Source organism: Scatophagus argus, chromosome 20 (genome assembly GCF_020382885.2).
Source record: "Scatophagus argus isolate fScaArg1 chromosome 20, fScaArg1.pri, whole genome shotgun sequence".
NCBI lineage: Eukaryota > Metazoa > Chordata > Actinopteri > Scatophagidae > Scatophagus > Scatophagus argus.
In genome coordinates, this window is record NC_058512.1 from 2727702 (window position 1) to 2750977 (window position 23276).

Below are 23276 nucleotides of genomic sequence, written 5' to 3' on the forward strand. Positions count from 1 at the left end.
CACTGGACCTCAGACTGGGGTGAAGGTTTATCCTCCAACAGGACAGAGACCCTCAGCATACAGCCAACATCACAAAGGAGGGACTTCTCTGTGAATGTCCTTGAGTGGCCCAGCCAGAGCCCAGACCTGAACCCTACTGAGCATCTCTGGAGAGATCTGAAAATGTCTGTGCACTGATGCTCCCCAACCAACCTGATGGAGCTTCAGAGGTTCTGCACTGAAGACAAAAATAAGAGTGCCAAGCTTATAGGCTCATACTCAAGAAGACTTGAGGCTGTAACTGCTGCCAGAGGGCTTCAACAAAGTATTGATCACAGGGTGTGAATACTCATGTACATGTTATATTTTTGTTTATTTATTTTTAATAAACTTGCAAAAAATTCAAGCAAACTTGTTTCACTTTGTCACTTTGGGGAATTCTGTGTAGAATTTTGAGGGGAAAAAAATGAATTTAATTCATTCTGGAATGAGACAGTAACATAACGAAATGTGCAAAAAGCGAAGCGGTGTGAATACTTTCTGGATACACTGTATGTAATTTCCTGTCATTTCAAAAAGTCAAAAGATGGATGAATCCTGGGTCGCTAACCTCTGATGTCAGTGTTTGACTTTTCCTGAGGGAGACACAACTCAAACGAGCACAGAAACACAGAATTCACTCAGAAATTCATTAAAAATCACAAGAGTGTTGTTCCTACTTCTTTCTCTCTTGGCAAATCAGATTAACCAGATTCAAAACAGCAGGTGTGATGGACCTGACTGAAATCCTTCCAGGTGGGCTAAATGCTTATCTGAGAGAGCTTCCACAGAGACACATACACTATTCTTCCATACAGTGTCTGAGGCCAAGAAAATGAAAACGTCACAGATGACATGTCAGACGCCATCTGCCAAACAGTAGGCACTCATATAATACAGTTGCACACTGCAGTGCTGGAACATTGTAGCACAAACTGTCCTCTTTCAGACTGGACCTGCGTGGACATGACAGCCGAAGAGGGAGATTTGGGAGGAGGGAACCAGTGAAGGTCAGCAATGCTCTCAGAGCTGGGTGTCCTCTTTGGTGTCTACGCTGGACTCGCGTCTCTCCTTCAGGCTGCTGCTGTGCAGCGGAGGCTCCTCTGGGACGTGGGCCAGAGGGTCTGGGCGAATCAAGTACCTGAGAAAGAAAGACAGAGACAGAGAGAGACAGATGAAGAGGCGAGACGAGCATGTGGATCAGTTGTAAAGAGTTCAACATTCAGACTTAACCCGATCCTGACTGATTCACACTCTTAGCCGTGAGAGGCACATTAAAGAGGAGCTAAACAGACCAGTAAACTGTGGGATGCACTTGCCACTCTGCAACAGGAAACAGCCATCGCCATGGATACTGAAAGGCGCCTTGTGCCTTGTATTATTTCCAGGGTCTGTTCTTTTGTAAAGCAGTAAAAGGGGATTTTTAGGATTTGCAGATTTCAGCTTCTTAAATGCAAGGATTCTCTGCTTTTTTTGGGTCATTTATGCCATTTTTTGACATTTTATAGACTAAAGGATTAATCAGTTAATGCTGAAAATAAACAGTAAGTATGTATAAAAACAGACGTCAGTGTCCACAAAGAAGACAGCCTTGAGAAAGCTGAGCATTGCTACGCTTCAAATCAACCTTTGTGCAGGCAAAGAATGCAGACGTTTTATTCAAGGAGTTCACACACACACACACACACACACACACACACTCTGAGTGAAAATCTTTCACCAGATTACAACAACATAAAAGAGAAATGCTTACACAACATCATTGAGCTCCAGCCTGGTGTCGGGGGAAGGGTTTATCAGGACGTAGGACAGAGTGTTCTGGTGATCATTCTGCTCATCTGAAACACAAACTCTTCATTCAGCTGGCACAGCCACATCCGAATGGCAGCGTTATGATCTAATGTCTACCTGCTGCAGGACTGTAAATTAAATCCTTACCTTGCAGGTATCCCAGATTGACTCTGTTCATGACGTCACTGGCCGTCAGATTAGTTAGGTCTTCTACAAGCGACAATTAGACAAGAAACTTTTAAGCAGAAGGAAAATGAAAACTCTGAGCACTTGGCTTTAAAGAGGCGTCCATCCTCACCGTATCCAGAGGTGGGGAGGCCCAGATGCCTCATGCGGTTGCGGACGAGCTCCGACAGCTCCTCCCTCTCAGAGCGCCGGTACAGGTTGAGGCGCTGCTGAGCGATGCGCTGGGAGTGGTCCTTGCTCGAGTCCCGGCTCACTCCCTGCCACCTCACGCTTTTCTTACTCAGACGCCGGGCCCACTGCATGCTCTTCTTCCTCAGCAGCGGGTGATCCGACTGGTCATTGCTGCGAGACTCGTCCGCCCTCTCCTTAGTGTCCTCGCAGTCGTCCACACTGACTGACACCTGTGACTTGGATGGAGAGACAGGAAGTTACCTTTACAGCCCGCGGGGGTGTTATTATCAAAGGTGGTCTGGTCCACCACTTTGGTCGAGAAATATTTGATCAACTATTAGATGGATTGGCTCTGGATCCCCTGAAGCTAAAGTCTTTTGATTGTCTAGTGCTTCTTAGCCAGTGCTGGATTGACTGACTTCCTGCACAAGGGTCCGATTATGTGATTATTTATGTGTCAAGATTCTGCCACAAAAGAGAGATTACAAGCTTATTTTCAATAGACAGGTTCTTGCATTCGAGATGGATTTTTATCTCGCCACAACTTTCTGCGTCATCTCCGAGATCTCACCTCAGAAGTCGCGAAAATGTGGGATTCTGTCCGATAGATCCCGATGGGAATTTCGGCACTAGAGGAGCAGAGTTTCTGGAAGAGCCTGCCGTAAGTGCTGATCCACAGATCCTCCTCGGTCACTTTCATCTGGAACAAGAGAAAAATGGATCTGCTTTTATAAAACTGCAGTACGGTGCTGCTCTAGGTGGTTTATTTCCTCTGATCTAACTCACAGCACAGAGGTATCCCGATCCCGGAGTCGTGTCCAGCCCCAGCAGCAGCCTTGCAATAAGGATCATGTAGTCCTTCACGAAAGACTTACACACAATCACAGAAACACGTTTACATTTCTGTTATTGCAGCTACAAAAACAAACAGAGGACATGATGAGTTTTCTATCAGCGAGTGAACACAAGGGGGCACTTTTGCTTTATGATGTGTGTGCAAGTGATTCAGGTTCCCTGCTGACACAAAGACACGATCATTTCTGTCATCTGGCGGGCGTTTAAGGCGAGACACCTGAGGTGCTCTGCTGTAGGTGTGCACCAACCTGATACAGCAGGGTGTCCAGCATGCTGATACTGAACACCCTGCCTGCAGCGAAGGGTAGGCGAAACATGAAGGCCAAGTTGGAGCCTTTATCTCGCTCTTTCTGTGGAGGACAGACAGGATCAACACTGTCCATTTGTCTCATATTTCATCCCACACACTTGAGTAAAAGCCCTCGCGTTAAGTCTTACCTTCTCCAGCTTGGAGAGGGCCAGCGAGTAGCAGTCCTTTGCTCTGAACTGCATGAATCTCATGTTGGATGGGTGAGTAAGCTCTGTGATGATACTCAGACTGGGAAACAGCCTGAAACAAGAGAAAAAGGTGCTTTTATAGAAAGTGATTAACAAAAAGAGGGAATAAACAACCCAGACTGAGAGGATAAGGTGACAAAATCACAATTTATGACCAAACTTTTAAAATAATTTTGGAAATAAATTGTTGTTGTCCACAGTTGGATGAATAATTTCATGATAGAGTGATGTTAAAAAAATGAGACTTTGTTGTTAATAATATCTGACAGAATCAAATCAATTACCTGAACATCGTCTGGACGTTGACAATAGTTTTGGCGTCGGCCATGTAGTCCTCCTCGGCACTCATTGTACTCTCTTTATCTACAACAACCAAATTATCGGCGTAGATAATGCCACACTGCAGCAGGCTGTCCAGACTGTGCACACACAACACACAACACACACACACACACACACAATAATGAGCACAACAACAGCAGACACAAATTTACCTGGCTCATGCTGCACATCCAGTTAATTTAAATTAACAGCAAAGTACAAACAACTCGCTGCATTTTTAATGAGAAAACAAATGTGACATGAGATTAGAATGGAAAGCAGAAGGTTATAGGATGACAGTCTTACTTGTCTATGGTCCCAGCCATGTAGTAGACCATAGGAAAACAGCAGATGGCCTCCAGAAAGTGATTATCTGGCCTACAGGAAACATATGATGATTGAACTTTTCACTCAGGGCCACACAGCACATTGCTTTGTAAGACAAAAAAGAAACTGAAACATGAGCATAAAGTGACAAGAAACATTTAAGTTGGCCACTTACTCACAGAAATCCTTGAATATGAATAATAATAATAATAAAAAAATTTGAAATTTTGCTCAAAAACACACGTCGCCTGCACTTTTCAGCACACAGAGTGACAGCTGACCTCCCTGCTCGGGCTGAGGGACGAGTCCGTCTGGCGCTGCGAGCATTCAGAGAGATTTAGTCGCTTCATTACTGCCTGTCCTCCTCCTCCTCCTCCACCACCACCACCCCTGACAGAGCATTACTTTATGCGTCTGCCCAGTCCTGCCGACTGGAGACCCAAGGCTGTCGTAAGTGACTGAATTGCGTATCCAAGTGTGTGTGGGTGTTTGTAGTTGTGTGTGTGTGTGCAGCAGCAGCAGCAGCGGGAAGGACGGGAGAAAGAGCAGCATGGAGGGAGAGAGTTTATTGTTATGTGTGTGTTTCTGTGAGAGTCCTGAGCGCTCACATGTGGGGGCTGAGGAGGGACACATCAGGGCCGTCAATGAAAGCTTTTGCTTGGTGCTTTCCAAAGAAATGATCTTCTTCTTCATGCCCCCCCCCATCCCAGCAACATATATATATATATATCATTCAGGTTCAAGGCAAAGCAAGTTGCTATGGTTACTGTCTGGAGCTACAGAGTGCAGCACTTTTTTTTTTCTTTGTCGCTCAAAGCAAACCGTCACACTGAGCGGCAGCGGTAACCTAACATCAGGACCAACAATGGAGTTCCACCTCCACAGCCTTGTCCTAAGTGCTGCGCTGACGTGAGCTTTTAGCATACATAATGTTTCCCAGCGTGACACGGTGAAAGACAGAGTGAAGGGGAGAGAAAGGAACAATGTGTGTGCGTGTGTGTGTGTGTGTGTGTGTGTGTGTGTGTGTGTGTGTGTGTGTGTGTGTGTGTGTGTGCGCGCAGGTGAACTCACGGATTATCCAGCAGCAAGACAATGGGGTTGAGCTCTTTCCTGGATCTGTAATAAGCTCTGAGAGGCACAATGAAGTTATAGAGACCGTTCCCTGCAGTCTCGGCAGACACAATGATGAGCTTGTTTTTAAAACCATAAGCCTTGGCGTCCTCGAAACTGTTGTGCGTGCAACCCTGCACAGGCAAGAATAAGAAGCAGAAGGTGTTTTATTCTGCTTTTATGAAGTGAAGGACACAGGGAGGAGGGAAGGCAAGAATGGAAGGAGCGACGGAGGCAGTAAGTAATTGAGTGACTAAGTTGGAGGAACAGCGACTGCCCACCTGGTCGAGTCGTAGGCAGCAAAACGGGGCTTTTTCAGCCAACAGATGGCACAAGGTGGGCGAGCTTCCAATGTACGGAGAGTTCGGGGGATAACCTTTCACGTACCTGCCAACAAATCTAAAAGCATGAATGACACATTTCCCATGGACACACACTGTATCAAAAACATTAAAAACAAAAAAAAGGTAAAGCTTGTTTCCAGGAAGTTAAAAGAGAAAATTTAAAGGCAAATTTCTTCATGTTACCTACTGAGTTCGCATTCAGGTCCAAATGCATGCTGGGTAAATTAATCACAAAACACTACGAGGTGATGAAAAATATTTTGTTTTGCTTCTGGTGGGATATTTTAGGAGGTTGCATAACGCTATACTGGAGTCATCTGGATTATGTGTGATTGTTTTCTTCATGTGTATCTTGGATTTTGCACGTTTAGCATATATTAAATATGATTTCAATTACGTTTGGTTCAAGCTGAAATGAAACAGCACTGAGTGACTGAAACTGTTGAACTGAAAGCCAGTTTGACTTTGTAAAGAACTATAAAATCAGTTTTTACAAAAGTGGTCCCATTTGAAGTTTTAAAAAGCAAAAATAAAGATGCATTGTCAGCAAAATACACTTAAAAGTACAAGAGTGGATGTAACTGTGCAGAAAAACAGGCCTCCAGTGAAGGCTGTACGATTATGATGATGTTCAAGTATTACACGTTAAGTATGCTGCCTTACTCGGTAGATGAGGGGCCTTTCTCATCTGTGAAGACGGAGTCATCCTCTGATTGGTCACCGAGGAGATCACATGGCAGAATTGAGGAGGAGTCGGCGATCTCCTGAACCGGAGCGATGCTCGGCCGACGCGCCCCTGTTCCATTCACCGTCGGCGGGACCAGTTTACCGCCTGACCCCTCAGGTGGACTCGTGTTCTGAAGATCCATGGCCACAGTGCCTGTAAATTCAATTCACCTGAACTTTAAATCACACATCAGGAACCGGCGTCCCCGCAGCCAAATCTGAAATCATCAACACGAGCGATCCATCGCACTGGACGTCCTCCCTCACCCATGCTGGCGATGATGCTGTGCACTGGGAGCTGTGAGGGCCCGTCATAGATCCCCCCGGCAGTGCGGCCCTTCCGCTCCTCCTGGTTGAAGATGAAGGCGGAGTTCTCCTCCTTGGTGATGTTGATGTAGTAGCAGGTGTCCGTGGCAGCCATGATGTGGCGCGGGCCAGGGTTCAGCAGGATGCTCTTGTTGTCCTCCCTCTTTATGCCGATCAGACACACGCCGTACCTGCACGGCACATTCCTGCTGTTAGCGGGTGTTTCGTCAGTGCATTTAACGCAACAAAAACTCGGCTTAGTTCTCTGGGCTTAGTTTCTTAGATCTGACACTTGAGGAATTGGCCGCCATTTTTGGGAATACACTCAGTGATATTTGCTTTCTTGCAGAGAGTTGGCTCAGTTTAGCTAAGCATAAAGAATGGAGATGGCGGGAAAGTGTCTTGCATGTAACCTCCCATAAAAACCACAAATTGGTGTCTTGAAACTCTGATTTTTGTACGGACCAAACAAATGAGTTAAAGGCGTTAATGAGCTTTCAAAGTGCTGCTTGGTGGGTTCTGTTGCCTTCGGACTGTTTTCAGTCATTATGATAAGCTTGGCTAACTGCCTGTAGCTTCTTCTGTAATGGATCTTGTGGAATAAGCACAAAAAGCTGGTATTTTTTTTAAATTCCGGAGGTGGATGTGCAAGAGTTGTAATTCATATTTTGTAATTTTAAAAATGGTTTAGTATTCTGCAACAGATTAGACATCACTTTAGAGGAGGACAGAAACACCTAATAAAAAGTTAGATGCTCTTTTAGCTTTTACATATGTTTTAAAGCCGCAATAAACCACAATGAGACAATACAAAAGTGCCCGACTGCTGAAGGCCACTTACTTATAGACACCGATACCCGGTCCAACAGAAAAGCAAACAAAAATATGCAACAACCTGCGGCAGACTTACAACTTGTCAGCATCTGAATGAGCTGCTTTAGCTTACTTGTCAACTCACTTCTTGTGAGCATGAAAGGAAGCGTATGTGAAGCTTTTGCCATTATACTCTCCAAAGAACTTGCTGTCACACAGTCTGATGTGGTAGACCTCGTTGCCGGAGCAACACCCGTACATCCTCTGCCACTGCTCGGGAGACTGCTGTCCTTCTCTGCATTCAGTCAGGGGGAAAACACAATCAAACATACCATCAGTCAGTTAGCCTGATGCTAATGCACATGCGGTCTTGACAAACCCTGAATGGTGTGAATGCATCAACAGTTAACATCTCCTCCCCTGACAGTCCTTCCAGACCGTCAGGGTCACGCTGGGTCTCCTGGGTTCTCTGGTGGAAGCAGCTCGAACCATCTGTCAGCCAGACTCCAATATGTTATAACGAGTATAAAATACCCCAGTAGTTGCTTAAACACTTTGAAGGAGTTTAATGGACTAAGAGAGCTGCTCAGAAAGACCCCGAGGAAGCAGTTAATATATTTGTTTCTTAGTAAACATATTATAAATATTATTAAATAGTTATGTAAAACAACTTCTAAACTGTATTTCAGTTTCCGTGATGTGCTCATTGTTGAGCTACATGTCTCTAAATTCGCCTTGTGCACTCTCACACACACACACACACACACACACACACGCACGCGCGCGCGATGCAGATATACACATAAACCTACTTTCGAACAACCATTAAACACATTCATGTGCATCTTTATGACTATTCTGTGCAAACTGAAAGCTCCTTTGTCTAATAAAAATACACAAAGCTTCACTTTCCAAAGAGTTGCACAGTAAGTGCTATCGCCCATTGATCCCCCTTTGATGCGGTTTCCCTCAGCCGTTGGCATCAGCTTTCAGAAGTGATCTGTATGCATGCTGTGAAAAATCATTTTCTACTGAAGAGCTTTTCACACTGCTTTACAGGAAACACATCCGAAAAAATCCATTTGTGCGCCGCCTGTTCTCTTTTTTCTTTTCTGGCTTAATGCACTCTCTTTACTTCCTGCCGTTTTTCCACAATGAACCGAGACTTTCGTCCTTGCTCGGGCGTATTCACCTCTTCGTGCCGGTTCCACGGAAGTCATGACAAGAACACGTGAATAAATGTGAACTTTGAGATCACACTAAGGAGAAATCAATGAAGGCTGAGGAGGCCTGCTGGTTACGCGGGATGACTGACCGTCCGCGGGAGGTGTGTACGAGGAGCGTGACCAAGGTGGAGGTGGCAGGACACACACAGTTGAGAGCCAACATGGCGTACTTGAACTCCTCCTCACACACAACATGATCTGAAAGTAGAAATAGAGAAGTAGAAGTTGTGTTGTCATGGATGATTTATAAGTGGACTTTGTACATTTTGGAAAATATGTTTATTTGTTTTCTGGCCGAGATTTAGATGAGAAGATTGGTTCAGTTATTAGCTTAGCAAGAGATCAACAAAGTTTATCTTATGCTATCTAATGACTCTCCAAAGAATATGCCTGCCAAGCTTATTAACACATTACATCAAGGTTTTTTAATCTTCTTTGTGTGGAGTTAAGTGCCAGAAGGAGTGATTTCCTGAAGTTTTCACTTTTCCACACAGTAAAACCACAACTTGGCAAGATATGTTTTCAAATATGTAGAATTTTTGTGAAATCATATTTTGATTATTGGTGTATACAAATGTAGCAATGTTAAACAAGGCTAACTGATAACAATCTTTTTGCTAAGCTAACTGACTCCCAGCTCAAGCCTCATATTTAATCCTGCTGATTTTTTTGGCCAGCAGGGGGCAGCACACAACGAAACAAGCTGTAAACACAACATTGATTTTTGTCACCTTTTAAGTTCCTATGTCAAACTTGTTAGCAGACAGTTGCCTATTTACACCACTAGCAAATACAGAGCAACATTAGTGTTTTCATTCATTCATTCGGAGTCACATTTCTGATCACTTGCTGAATTTAAGTCCAATATTCTCTCTTGTTCAAACCAAACCACCAAATTGTGAAGGAAACATCTGCTAAATTTACTCGCTAGTTGCTAATTTCGTCAGCCTGCTTTATGGTGCTGCAGCGAGAGGGGGAAGCGATTCTGGAGAACTTAAACTAAAAGCTAAAAGATGCAATGAGAATCCAGGGGACATCTAACTCTCAGCCAAGAAACAAATAAACTTTTCACACTGTCAGTTTAGAAACTCTCACCTGCAAATTTGACATGGAATTTATTTTCAGGTTTGAGTATTTGCACATAAAGAGGGCAGTTTGGAGCAAAGTCCTTCACTGCCCAGGCTCTCAGGATGGTCTGATGGTCCTGAGGGGAAGCAGTCAAAGAACACACATTCTCACTTTTGCATTTTCTAATTAATCTCCTTTAACTAACTGGGAATTGTCCTCATGACTGACAGCATTAATGGCCTGAATTTCTGCACACAAATGAATGACAGCTCCTAACTGACAAAGAGTTATGGCAGAGAGTTCATTCGCTGTTGTTCTTCTTACCGCAGCCATGCGATCCACCTCATTACGGCTGCTTAAAATGAAACAAGCCTCCGCGTCATCCATTCTGCAGCGCCGGGACAAATTGACAAATAATTGTCAGTCAGTCAAAATACTTGAAAAACAAAGGCAAATCTCTGAAATGCAAAACAGCTAAAAGGGGGGGTGGGGAATCGCAAAACCTGCCACAAACCGACCAAAAAACTGAGCTGAAATGATGACTGACCGGTCAGACGAGATAACAGCAAACATCTTTTGGTTCAATGTTCAGTTTAACATTGCCTGCAGTACACGTAAAGAAAAAGACAAACGCAAAACGCTCTGCGCTGTATATGAGCTGCGACTGAGGAACTGTTTATGCATATGATTAACGCAGCCAGGAGAGTGCAGAATGCAAAACAAGCGTGGGAGGATCTGAAACGGGGCCAGATCCAGGATGTGAGCTCCACACACACCCAGTCTTCTACTTCTAATTGCTCAGTCACAACTGTGCCAAATGTATACAGTTAAGTTATATCACCAATTTCATCAAAGTTATACTTCGGTGTTGCACAGGGACTGTTATTTTATGTCTTTGCTTTTTGCTATTATTGCACCCACAGAGAGAGATTTTAAAGATCAAATTAAATCAGGAGAAACTTTTCTACAGCAAGTGTGTGTGTGTGTGTGTGTGTGTGAGTGACTTGCTTGTGTAAATTAAACTGGATTTACCTCTTACGCTTGGCTGTATCTTTTGTTGCAAATAAACTCGACACACAGACTGACGGCAAGTTTTAAATTTCACACTTTCATGACTTAAAATTATCACAAGAGACGGATCATGTTAGCTTTCGTGTGACAAAGCGGTCCAGCAGCTGAGTCTGAAAAGACATGGGCATAGCTTGAATGAATAATTACAATGTGGTATGAGCATGAGGCAACACAATAGCCCTGACAAGCTTATTTACTGAGAAACGAAAGAGAGAGCAGAGAAAGGAATGAGAGGATATCTGAGTGACATTAAGGAATGAGAGGGACAATAGAGATTCATATCCCACTGGCTGTGAGCAGCAACTGACTATAATGCAAAATATAAAACGTTAGCATCCACTTTAGACAAGCTGAGCTGAAACGAAGCCGGTGTAGGAATCTGTGAAGTTGTCTTGATTTTTCTGTGCCCACAAGTTTTAGGAAGTGTCACTTACTTGGCTCTTAGCAGATCCTGGTCTTTGAGAACAGATCCTTGCAGATAGATGACCCTTTGAGACCACAGGGGGATCTGCAGCACCCTCCGCACCTGGAGGTCCATTTCAGTCGGACACAGGATGACCACATAGTAATCCTGTAAGGTTACACAAGAATCACTTTAGGGTCTACTGTGAAATGCATGAAGAGGGTGGAAACGTGGCACACGACGCTCGTCTGTGTTGTTTGGTACCTGAAGTCTGGGATGGGCGTAGAATTCATTTAGAAAATCCATGAGCAGGTCAATCTTTAGTGCGCTGACACAAAGCACTACATGTTTCTCTGTCTGTGCTCTGTGGCGGCTGTAATTCCCTCCAGACTTCTGTCTCTCCATCCACAGGTACATCAGCTCCTCGAACTGACGCACGACAAGCTTGAGTGAGACCACAAATCACGAAGGAACACTCAGAGGTGACCAAAAGACAAACGTCCTCCTACCTGCAGAGGCAGCACCACCAGAGCCACACAGATCATGATGACCACCAGCAGCTGGGAGGGCCATATGCGGGGCGTGACGTCCCCGAAGCCCACGGTGGAGAAGGTGACGATGCAGAAGTAGAAAGAATTGAAGAGGGAAAGGTTTTTGCCTGCCCGCTCCAGGTGCTGGATTCCACAGGTGCTGTGGAGAACAGGTTAGATGAACCAGTCACAGACGCTCACTGCGATCCTGGCAGCATGAAGCAGTGAATTAAAAGTACAATGGAATATATCCACAAATAATCCAAAACACACTGAAAAACAAAAACAAATATAAAGCTTTATACTTGTCTTTTAACTTCTGATAAGGTGGTAAAGAAAAAAAAAAGACTTAAGATTTTTTTTGTTTGTGTTTGTGAGTTTTGGCTGCATAAATAAAACTGACTCACTTGTTATCTGCAATCAGTTAATAAAATAAACTGAAAGTAAATTACACGTTCAGTAGTTTTTAATTTTATTTTCTGCACCAAGGGGAGCTACTTGAGGTGGTTCAGACCCTGTTTAAGCAGAAAATGGATGGGAGGGCTGAGTAACAGTCCTGTTAATCCGAACACACTCAGACACATGAACGACAGACGGACCTCACAAACAGCTAAAGTGAATTCCTTGAAGAAGCAGCCTCACCCGGTGAAGACCAGGCAGAGCAGGGTGCAGATCAGAATGAGGACCTGGTTGAACATGGCCGAGTTGGTCCTCTGGATTGCTCTGTGGACATCATTCTACCCAATGACAACAGCACACGTCAATGCTTGACGGTGAAACTCAACTCTGCTCACGTAAAAGACAAACATCAAGCGTTTTCTCTGATCGTTCGCGTCAGCTCCGTCGGGAATCGCTCACACGGTGTTATGGTCCTACTCGCTGCTAAACGGCTGCGCACAATGAAATGCAGAACAACACGATAAAAGGCAGGTGGGCTTGCAAATGATCTCCCAGAGGAAGTTACACTCAGTCAACACAGGACCAGAGGAGAAGGATGTGCTGCTGCAGCCACAGTACAAATGACTGCAGACATGCAGGCCTGTGCAAATCAGTGCAGTGAAACGTAATGTCTGCCAGCCGACCAGGCATAGTGTGACTCAGAGCGTCCTGCTTTAACAAAGTCATTAAAGTGTTCATTACAAACAAGTCGTTATCAGAGACAATTAAGTTAGTAGCTTTTGTTGACTCACGATCATGTTCTCCAAAGCACACTTGGCCAGCCAGCAGTTGAGAAACACGGGGATGAAGATGTTCCTTATGGAGGGCCAGAAGATCTGTGGAACGAGTGAGACATTTCAACTCATTAACAGCTAACATTTCACATTTTCTTCAGCCACGTCAAGCATACATTAAAAACCACCTGCTTGTGTCTGAAATGCTTCACTTGTGAAGAATTAAGTGCTCTTATTATCAAGCTTTTTAAGACCCAAATTGACGTGCGGGGGTACAGCCTGTGTATAAATCTGAGCTCTGGTGTTGATGTAGCTCTGACATACAATACTTTTTGTACAACCCCACATGAATAAGAAAACAAGAGGCTGAACTTCAAGGATGTTACTTCGTCCAATGCCGCCGAAGGACCGCCAGGATCATTCAGACTCTACAAAACGCTGAGTGCTTTATTCAGAGATTTTTCAAGGATGCCTGTGTGTACTCTCAGCATGCCAAAAGGACCCACAATCCTATGAGCACAAGACTTTCTGTGCGCTCCAAATGTGAGGAAGGAGTCTTTCCAAGACTCTGCAGGACCCGCCTGGGAAGGATCTGTCCTATCCAGGAAGCATCCTTGAATTTGAGAAACACTTTAAGAGTCTACAGTTAAGCTAAAAAATCTGTGACAGAAGCACAGAAGTGCTTTGAGCTAAATGCTAATGCTAACATGGTGATTTTTTTTTAGCAATCTAGAAGTGTACAGTTCAGTTTTCTGTGTCCACTGAGTCCCATCTGACTCAGTAAGTCTTTTGGAGTTTATGCTTGCAGGCTGACGTTGTTAGAATATGAAGAACATAAGCAAACGTTTCCTCTAAACGTTGGTAAAAGTTTTACCGTGATGATGAAGGGAACCGTGTTGATCATCTCCAGAAGAAAAGACACCTGGAATATCTGCTCCCAAATGTTCCCCTAAAATTAAAAACAGGCTTTTTTTTTTTAAACAGTTTTACCTGTGAGCACACAATAGACGGTGAGTCACAGCACAGATGCATTCCTTAATTGTAGTCTGTCGCTTTCCACGACCACTTAATCTTTCACCTCATCCACATCCTGTAATTACCATCTATCCTTAATGTAGCCGTGACAAATGACTTGGGCTAATTACGCCACTTACAGACTGTCAATCTCACACACTGTAAGTGACTAATTGTGCAAATTGTATTCTGTAATCATCCTGATGTGCGAGAAGTCTCTGTGTTTACATTGTGTGTGTGTGTGTCTCACCTTGTAGCTCAGATACATCAGTAACATCGTCTCCAGGAAACTAATGATGGCCACGATCACCTGCGCGAAGCACAACAGGAAATAATAACAGCAAACTCATCAATTCAGTGTTCTGTTTAGATTCAGTGATTAAATACCTGATCACCCCAGGTGTTATTCATCGGTTCATAAAAGGTGTGTTTATTTATGTCTCACCTGAATTGCCCACACGGGAACCTTTCTGTCCACCCAGAAGATCAGCTCCCTGTCACACGGAGCACACAACAATAAAATATCCTCTAGAGGAGGCAAATTATTCTCATACCGTCACTGAGCAACGAAGTCAAAAAACAGTACAGAACAGTAGATGACCAGGTCTCTTCAGTTGGGTTTTAATAAAGTAAGAGATAATAGATATGACAACCTGTCCAATTAAAAGTGTCCAAAAACATTGATCTCATGCCAGGTTAATAAAGCAAGAGCAGGAAGTGAGCTGAATGTGCACACACACAACACTGCACTTAACAGAACCTCCATATTAATTTTCATTACTAATTTGACCCGAGCAGAAATCACACCTTCTGTCGCTTACCAGTTAATTTCTCTGTCCTGCACTGATCCGTTCCACTGGCAGTCGACACTGCAGAAAGAGAGATGAGGATGAAACACAATGAGAAGTTATTTGTACTGATGCATTTTAAGCTCATGAATGCATCACGTCCGTCACTTCAGTGTTCCTGTCTGAAAATAGTTTTTAATTTCTGGCAGACAAGCACAAAGATTCCCTTTGTTTAACGTTTGTGTGTTAAATTCAGAGAAGATTACAATGCTTTTTGTCAGAGGGGTCAACGTGTACATTTATTTAAAGACTGTGATGCTTCGTGGTTGTGTAACTTCTCTTTTACTTGAGAAACAGATCTGAATACTTCCTCCACCACTGATGTGGAGACACTTCGAACGAACCATTTGCTGTTGCCACTGGGGGCGTTTTGCTGTCCTGCGCTGTGACTGGCGGAGGCGCCCTGAGCCGGGTTGTCCGTCACCACTCGGATCATGTACAGCAGGCAGGTGAGCAGCTTCAGGCAGAAGTTGAACACGCGAATCCTCAGACCTAAAGACAAAACAAGGACGTGGGTGGGTGCTGGGTGCTGGATCTGGGTGTTGCATTCATTGTGTTGTCCTTTGATGGAGCTTTTCGGTCCCACAACTGAGAAGACGTCCCGCGCCGTCCACTTACTTGATCGTTGGTTTTTGATGAAGAAAAGCTTCAGACGCTCCTTGAAGGTGTTTTCGTTCACGTAAAACTCTACCTGCACCCTAACAGGGGAGAGGAGAGCAAGAGTCACGCCAAAACACGCGGCTGTTTGTCAAAGCAGCTCTTAAAGTACCACATTTTTACACGCCATGAATATTCATCGTGTTGTTTTTCTAATCATCAGCCCGAGGAGGGTTTGGTAATTATCCGTCTCTGATTTTGTTCCCAATTACAAGACAGGGTTACTGTAGGAGACGCAGCTCAAATACGGAGGACAATATGAAGGATGGGGAATTAAAATCTAAAAGGACAATGGGACACATTATTGCTGTTATTTGCTATTTTCTACTTCGTATCTTAATAATTCACTTTTACGTTCTCACTAACTCATTCACACATTTTACTTTTAATTTTCAAGCTGTTACTTCCCAGTATATTTGTCTCTTCAATATACCATTAAATTTCTCTTCCTAACTTTTAATTATTATTATCCTGAGCAATGAAATGTGCTTTCTTGTAATATCCTGTTTTTCGCTTTGAAGTTTGGGTCTGGTTAACCTCGTCCTCCAAAAGTGTCATTACAATCACATTCAGACCTTTTGCTTTCACGCCATCTCAACATAAATTCTGATTTCAAACTTTCCCGCTGCAATAAAGATGAAAAATTAGGTTTTCGTTCAAATTTTCCACAGTGGAGGAGGAGGGGAATCGCTGCCTCTGGTGTCCCCATGTTGGCAACAAAACTAATTATAGCCACAGGCAATCAAAAAAAGCCCTCTTAGACGCCCATATGGTGGATAAAATATGAGAAAATGTGATGCAGTGCACTAATGGGTGCCCTTTAAATGGAGAAATCGCCATGCAGGGCCCTGCAGGCTGCCCTGCGAGCTGGAAAATGAGATGGCCTCTCCGCGCCCCTGGATGGCTGAACAGGTAATGGCTCCCTGTTTGTTTTTATCACAGAGGTGCAGCTGTTACACGTCAAACCTGAGTCACACAACAAAACGATTTTAGTCTTAACCGGGGTTTGGGACTGTTTGTAAATGCATCATGACTTTCTGTGCGCTGGTGGCCCACCTCAAGCAGCCCATTTTTATTATTTCTACCCCTTTGCCTCGGAGCGCCTGCCGCTGCTATGAGGAGCAGCAAAATGTCCTCGTGCAGTGTGAAAAACATAAAATAAAACGCTGGTAACTGGGACAACAACCGTGCACGTTGGAGGTTCATTTGTAAAAGTCATTCGGAGGGAATAAGAGAAACTCACGCAGAAGGTAGCCTGGCAACACAGAAAATCAGTTAGAAGAGAGAGTGCAGACGGGGAACATTAAAGGACGAAGAGCCAGAGAAATGAGAAGAATGTGAGGACTGCTGGGAGCTTGTGCTGCTGCAGGGATCCCAGATTTCACCTCGTGGCTGAGAGGTCCACAGTGGGAAGGAAACGGCAGCGTGGGCTGTTGGTGCATCGACATCCAGCAGCTATTTCGGGTCTGCATGATGATAAAACCACAGCACAGCACAGAGTGGAGGAACCCCTTCAGAGATGAAAGATCTGACAACAGCTGTCACATCTGGGCACATCTGGCGGGGGGGCACTTCAGCTGAGAGCTGGCTGTCACATATGAGGGTCCTGCAGATAGCAACTCTGTCTCCCTGACTGTCTCTGGGTCTCAACACCCACCCCTCCCTCCACCCCACCAACCACCCACCCACCCATAATGGTGCAAGTAATGACCCATAATCAGCTCCTGTTGAGCACACAATTACTAGCTGAAGTGGTGTGACATTAGTCATACCACGGCGGCACATCGGGAGGTTCAGGCAATAAGACGTGCGGCTCCGGCAGTAATCAGATCTCTTAAAATCGACTAATTGCAGCTGAGCAAGTTTCACGAATACAATCAGCACTGAAACAGGCCTGCTTTTATTAAATCACTTCACCCCGAGGTGTTCATCAGACACAGAAAGAAACCTGCTGCTCTGAGCGCGAGAAGTAAGAGAAATACAGCTTTTGGCACTGCGTCAAAAAATTAGTTGATTAATCAGTTACTCGATCAACAGAAAATAAATCAACTGACATTTTGTCTTCAGACCTCAGCTCATCATCAACACTTTGTGCAGCAAACGCCCCCAGAGCCCCCACTAATCTGAATGGCAGCTGAAGAAGATTGGACCTTAAAGTAATTGGTGACAATTTAAAACCCGATTGAAGTCATTTCTCACCGGCTGTGGCTTCGGATTTTTAAATGTTGCTCACAGCTATTTTAAGAACCAAAATGTTTTCGTTTTAAGAACCAAAAATGTGGATCTTGAAGTGGAGGCAGTAACGACTCGATAATGTTCGCTGTGTCCATGAATAAGATGACTAAAAGGCTTTCACCTTCTTCCGTCTGAGTAAAGAACCACGCAGGCATTGCGGTGCCTCTCGGCACATTTTGGGCGCGCTGATCAAACTGCTGAGAGCTCACGTTGTTCATCTGCAAACGTGTTGCTCGACCGCACTTTGCCTCAGTTTGACAGCAAATGACAAGCAAAACAAAACAAAACCTCACCAACAATAACAAAACTCGTGACGACGTGACAGTCCAGGAGCAGCACCTCGCTGTCTCGGCTCCACGTGGCCCTACCTCTGCCCGACGTCACTACCGAAACGGTCCGAGCTCCAGGTGTCCACGGACGGGCTGGCCCAGGCTGGGATGGCGCTCTTCGGATCCATTGACACCTGTAGCCGCGTCGTGCAGCCAGTCTTAATTCCTACACTTAGAGAAGCTTCTCGACCAACGCGCCTCCCCGCAGCTCTGAAACAACGCAGCACTAACTCTGTAGGGCGGGAAACCGTTTGTTTTTCAGCTTTGGGGAGGAAAAAAGAGAGAAAACATTACAAAAATAATCTTTCAGAAAATCAGAGACAAAGCGGTGTTTGATTAGTCATTTATTTAAGGGAGTATTTTTAGAGCGGGCCTGTTGCCACAGCAACAGCCCGAAGTGATGCTAACGCGGCGCGTTCCTCCCCGCAGCGCCGCAGCAGCTCCTGACAACACCGGAGGACGGGTCCGCATGGACGGGCCCGCATGTCCCCGCGTCCTCAGAGGTGCCACAAACGTGTCATCCTCGTGAGCTGCAGCCTGCAAAGCCCAGAGACATGTGCTGTCTCTGTTCTCCAGGCATCAAAATGGTTGGCGCTCGGCAGGAGGTTGACATCATAAGTGACAGACGACAGAAGCATCAACTGAAAGAGAGATGCTTTTCCCCTCGTTTATTTTTTGATTTGTGTAGAAAATGCAGACAAGAAGAAAATCAATGTAGGAGGCTTTGTTCCCTCTCTCCTCTGCATCCCCCCTTTTTCCTGTCCCTCCCGCCTTTTGTCTTCTCTTAATTTGACGAGTCTGAAGCAGTAATTTGTAGATGACCTCCTTCCATGACTCAGTGCTTTTGAAAACGCCAGCGGAGGCCACTCCACTCGAACCCTGCCCTGCGCCCACGCTGCTACTGCAACGCCGCTCCGCCTGGCTCTCCACGTGGCTCTCCACGCCACGGGAGAAGACCCTGAGGCCGCAAGACATGGCATGCAAAAAATGGGACGTTTTATTTAAAACAGAGAGAGAGAAGAAGAAGACGAAGGACGTCAGTTAGAGGAGAAAAATGTGATTAATGCTGTAAAGAAAAAGGGAAAGAACAGATGAAAGAAGAAGAAGAAGACAAATCAGGGACTGAGAGACAGACGGCAGACAGCAGGAATAAAGCTGGCAGTGTTGTGTGTGTGTGTGTGTGTGTGTGTGTGTGTTTCTTCCCATGCACGCCTGCCTTTGAGAAGGCAACCCTTTGAGTGATCCCCGGGCAGATGTGACCACTGACATTTGGGAGTTCACAGACGCCTGCTGAACGCTAAAATAAAAATAAAATCCAAGCCCCCTCCTGCAGCACCGTGTGCCGAGGGGGGGCAGAAGACGGGTTCATCTGCAGAAGACGGGTTCATCTGCAGAAGACGGGTTCATCTGCAGGTACACAACAGAAAAAAGGTAACGACTGCGTCTGGTTTGTGCGAGGACAGCTGGGGAAAGATCGTCTCTGACTGAGCTTCTTGTTGTTCCTAGTCAAACATCACATGCAGGACTGCAGCCTCAGAGGAGCCGCCGCCGCTGCTCTAAGCACGTCTAAAATGACATGTCTTCATCGCCGATATGAGCGTACCTGCTGTTGAATTCGGCCTCTTCAAAAGCTCTGCAAGTTATTTTTTAACTCTCTTTATTTTAGTCCGTTTCAGAAGCAGAAGCTTCCTGAATGCTCGCACTGTTTTGAGTCTGAGGCAGAAGAACAAATGAAGCAGATTTCCAGTAAACAACATTCGACATCTCGTCCATCGGGCTCAGATGCTGCAGCAGAGTGCGAGGAGGTGAAAGAGCAGGAAGTGCAGGTGAGGAAGGGAAGACCTCATTGGGAATCAGGTCAGGACTGCTGAGGCCGAGCAACACGTTTCAGGTGAAAGACATTCACAGGAGAATTCACCTCACGACACACACGAACGCACACCTTGCCTGCTTCTTCTCAGACCCAGAAGCTCTTTCAGCACCACGGACAGCAGCCAAAGCACAGACAGCACTGACGGCTGGCTCGAGTGTGTTGCTGTGTGTGCTGAGGCTGCAGGAGGCAGACGACACACACACACGACCATAAACGCTGGCACACAGCTGAGTCGAGCAGGGTTTCAATGCCATTTGGTGGAGTGTTTCACAGCTGTGAAAAAACAGGTCTGCTAATCAGCATTTCTGAGAGGCGGCTGCTGTAATCATCGTGGAAGTGTTTCTCATGGGAAGGACGGACAGCAACTGCAACCCGAAATCAGTCAGGATGAACCTGATGGACAAATAAGCTAGAAAGGAGTCCTCTTGACAAACACTACTGGTCCAAGTCTTTGTAGCACATAAGTTTTATTGGTGATTAATCTGCAGATTCTTCACTTTAATTGGAGTTTGTTTGGTCTATAAATATCAAAAAACATTGGAAAAAAAGCCAACATGATGTGATGTCTTTAAAATTAATCCTAATGGCTAAACAACTAAGAAGCTAAACTAGAGAGTGAATGAAGACAGAGAGCAGCGCTAGCAAGAACAAAACAGCCAATTGGAAAAATTAAAGGTTAATTTCTGATCATTTCTGTGGCGAAAGGTGCTGCATTGACAGAGTTTATGAGTGTGTGTGTGTGTGTGTCCTCACACAGACCTGCAGCTCAGAAGAGCTCAGGATGGCAGAGACAGAGATGTAACATCCCAAACAACAACAAAAATATCTGCAAAATACCAGATTATTGGGAAACACAGACAGACGGTTGAGTCTGTGCACATGAACACACCACGACATGCTTCTCACAAGTGACGAGGGATTATTTTGTTAGAGCAAAGTTTAATGGAGGAGTTTAAACACTGAGCTGAATTAACGTGAAGAAACATTAGTGAATCAGATGAGTAAACACAGTGGATACGCGACTGAAGGAGACGTCTGAGAGTAAAGGCTGAGCGGTGAAACTGTTGAATTAACCTGCGGTTTGAACTGTTAGCTAAAAGTCGTGGATTAATGGAAGGTCGTGTCACAGGTCACACATTGATCGTTTCAGCTTTAATGTGTTAAAAGTATTTTCTGTTTCTCATGGAAAGGCTGCCGTGTCTCTCACGTTTTCCACTTTTTCCACTTTTCATCCTCACAAAAAAAACCCCCAAAAAAACCCTCTCAAACCCCCAACAATCTCTGACGGTGTCTAACAGCACTGCTGCTTTCGTTTTCCTCTGTTTTCTGGCCGCTGGCGCCTACCTGTCATCGTTCTGGAAGCTCTGGTCCCCGAGGAGCAGGTCTCTGAAGCGGAAACGGGGCGGCAGCGGAGGCACCTCGCTCTCCTGCTGCTCCATCTTAAGAGTGGAGATGTCTAAGATAACCCCGCTGCTGCTGCTGCTGCTGCCGCCGATGATGATGCCGGTCTGGAGTGGCGCTGGAGAGGAGCTGGAGGGAGGGGGTGGGGTGGGGGGGGCAAGAAACGGTAAAGAAGCAGAAGGGAAATGAGAGGAGATAAACAGGAGAAGCCCGAAAGCGAAGGAAGCTGGAAGGACAGGAAGAGGAATGAGAGGAGCGGGAGAGGAGAGGAAGCCAGGAAGTGAAACGTGGGACTGATAGAGGAAGGCCAACAAGTGAAAAGCAGGACATGAAGAAAGATCACAAACTGATGAGAAGCATCTCAGCACAGTCCAAACTGTCCACTGTGAGCTCTGGGGACGACGCGTGTTCACCTGAAGCATCACGCACACTGACTTGTTCGTGCAGATTCAGGTCTCAGATGCAGCTGCTGTGGCCGTTCAGAGTGGACTTAAGAGTCTAAGTGCTTTAATTCACCTGATCACCTGAGTTCATCAGGATATGAAAACCTGGAACCTGAGGGGCGCAGAAACATCTGGTCAGCTGGGACGAGGAGCACAGTTTCTACTGGCGCGTTAATGCAGATGTTGAGTCACCTCTGCAGTTCACGGCTCGCTCGAACAGCCCGGGAGCTCGAGTAACATGCAAAGGGAGGAGGGCAGCACAGTGGGAGGTGACCTCTGAGGCGGGCTGAGGAGGTGATGGAGGTGATGGAGGTGATGTGGCTCACTTGAGATGAATGGCACAAATTAGAAACTGGGATGTGACGTGAACTGACTGAGAGGAGCTCAATTACTGGAAATCTCTGCACATTGATTGTCCTTCTGTCAAATGTTACTCAGATATATTTCACGACATTCCAAATGAAATGAAAGTTTTTCACACACCCTGTGGAGAGACGAGGCAGGAGGAAAAACCTCCACCTGTCCAACCCTGCGTCTGCCTGTTTGCTTTGGTCCTCCATTAAGCTTCTCAAACTTACTGCATAATAGATGAACAGTTTATTTCCCGTGTGGTTTTTCTGTGCCAAACGCATCCACAAAGAGCACCACAGAGCAGAAAATAACATCTGTTGAGTGAGAACTTGACTGGTTGGGCTGCTCGTCCACTTTGGGACTTTCAGACAGCTTTTAAAAAAGATATTTGTGTTTTGTATGCATGTGGAAGACGCGGAGCGGCGGTAGTTGTGGTGAAGCGGACATGTTTGAGGCAGAGTGACAGCAGCGCTGACAGGCAGCGTGTGCGCACACAGCGACACAAGTGATGCACAACACATTCACATGTCATCACAAACAAAAGCGAGAAAAGCCTCAGCGGCCGTCGGTGTGATAACTGAACTTATCCGCCACACACACTCACATGACGCCCTAAAGTTCGGGTCTTACCGTGGCTTGTGCTCGTTCACGGTCCCATCGTCGTTCACAAATGTCTGATTCACGTAACATTCACTGCACATTTTGGCCGGAGATCCGGCGCTGCCGTCGGACTGGAGAGCTGCGGTGCTCGGCGTTGAGTCCCCCTTCTCTAAGTCGTCTTCCTGGGTTAATTGCATCGGAGGGTGATGTGCCCAAAGAGGAGTGGACACCCGGAGTCAAAGACGCGCTCTTGTGGATAACCTCCCCTTGTGCGGATGCCCACCTCACCTTTTCAGGTGCATGTTGGAGGTGGAGAAGAGTTTTTCTTTTGTCAGCCTACGCAGATGAGAAGCTGCGGGCAAAGTGACGCGCGGCAGACGAACTCTTTGATTAGACAAAGTGAAGGATGCAGATGGAGCGAGGAAACGAGGCTGTGGGACGCCGTGGCACGCGCACAGGAGGCGGGCAGGTCTGCAGCGGGGAACATAACGCTGCTGACAGCTTTCACAGCTGAGGTGCCCGCACACCTAATGACATAACTGCTGAGTTATCACCCAACTCCTGACGGGGACGGAGGGACTCAGCACCA

The 23276-nt window shown here is 45.7% G+C and overlaps 1 protein-coding gene across 4 annotated transcripts; it reads right to left on the reverse strand.

The window, feature by feature from the left end:
* Window positions 1-444: 444 nt before the first annotated feature.
* Window positions 445-23276, reverse strand: kcnt1a (potassium sodium-activated channel subfamily T member 1a). Of its 4 annotated transcripts, XM_046374605.1 has the most exons (31): window positions 22718-23276; window positions 21237-21422; window positions 15417-15496; window positions 15143-15290; window positions 14772-14819; window positions 14396-14444; window positions 14201-14260; window positions 13811-13885; window positions 12955-13038; window positions 12407-12501; window positions 11744-11924; window positions 11499-11663; window positions 11266-11402; window positions 10085-10148; window positions 9788-9896; window positions 8782-8890; window positions 7612-7761; window positions 6615-6844; window positions 6285-6501; window positions 5559-5664; window positions 5239-5411; window positions 4147-4218; window positions 3804-3938; window positions 3460-3571; window positions 3270-3371; window positions 2953-3036; window positions 2738-2866; window positions 2108-2402; window positions 1957-2019; window positions 1772-1856; window positions 445-1159 (listed from the first exon to the last, which is right to left on the reverse strand). In XM_046374605.1, exons 1-31 carry the CDS (start codon window positions 22882-22884, stop codon window positions 1042-1044), a joined length of 3828 nt encoding a protein of 1275 aa, XP_046230561.1. In that variant the 5' UTR covers window positions 22885-23276; the 3' UTR covers window positions 445-1041. The 4 variants fall into 4 exon arrangements, with proteins under 4 accessions (XP_046230561.1, XP_046230559.1, XP_046230558.1 ...); XM_046374603.1 differs by lacking the exons at window positions 21237-21422; window positions 22718-23276 and adding an exon at window positions 18059-18461 and having other exon boundaries at window positions 2108-2396; XM_046374602.1 differs by lacking the exons at window positions 21237-21422; window positions 22718-23276 and adding an exon at window positions 18059-18460.

What these genes read in the sequence shown, in the direction of transcription:
- kcnt1a (XM_046374605.1), bottom strand. Translation starts at nt 22,884, where the DNA reads ATGCAATTAACCCAGGAAGACGACTTAGAGAAGGGGGACTCAACGCCG. An exon ending in GTCTTGCTGCTGGATAATCC is followed by an intron (nt 4,219 to 5,238) that starts GTGAGTTCACCT and finishes TGTTTCCTGTAG; the next exon opens with GCCAGATAATCACTTTCTGG. An exon ending in GATCGGGATACCTCTGTGCT is followed by an intron (nt 2,867 to 2,952) that starts GTGAGTTAGATC and finishes CTCTTGTTCCAG; the next exon opens with ATGAAAGTGACCGAGGAGGA.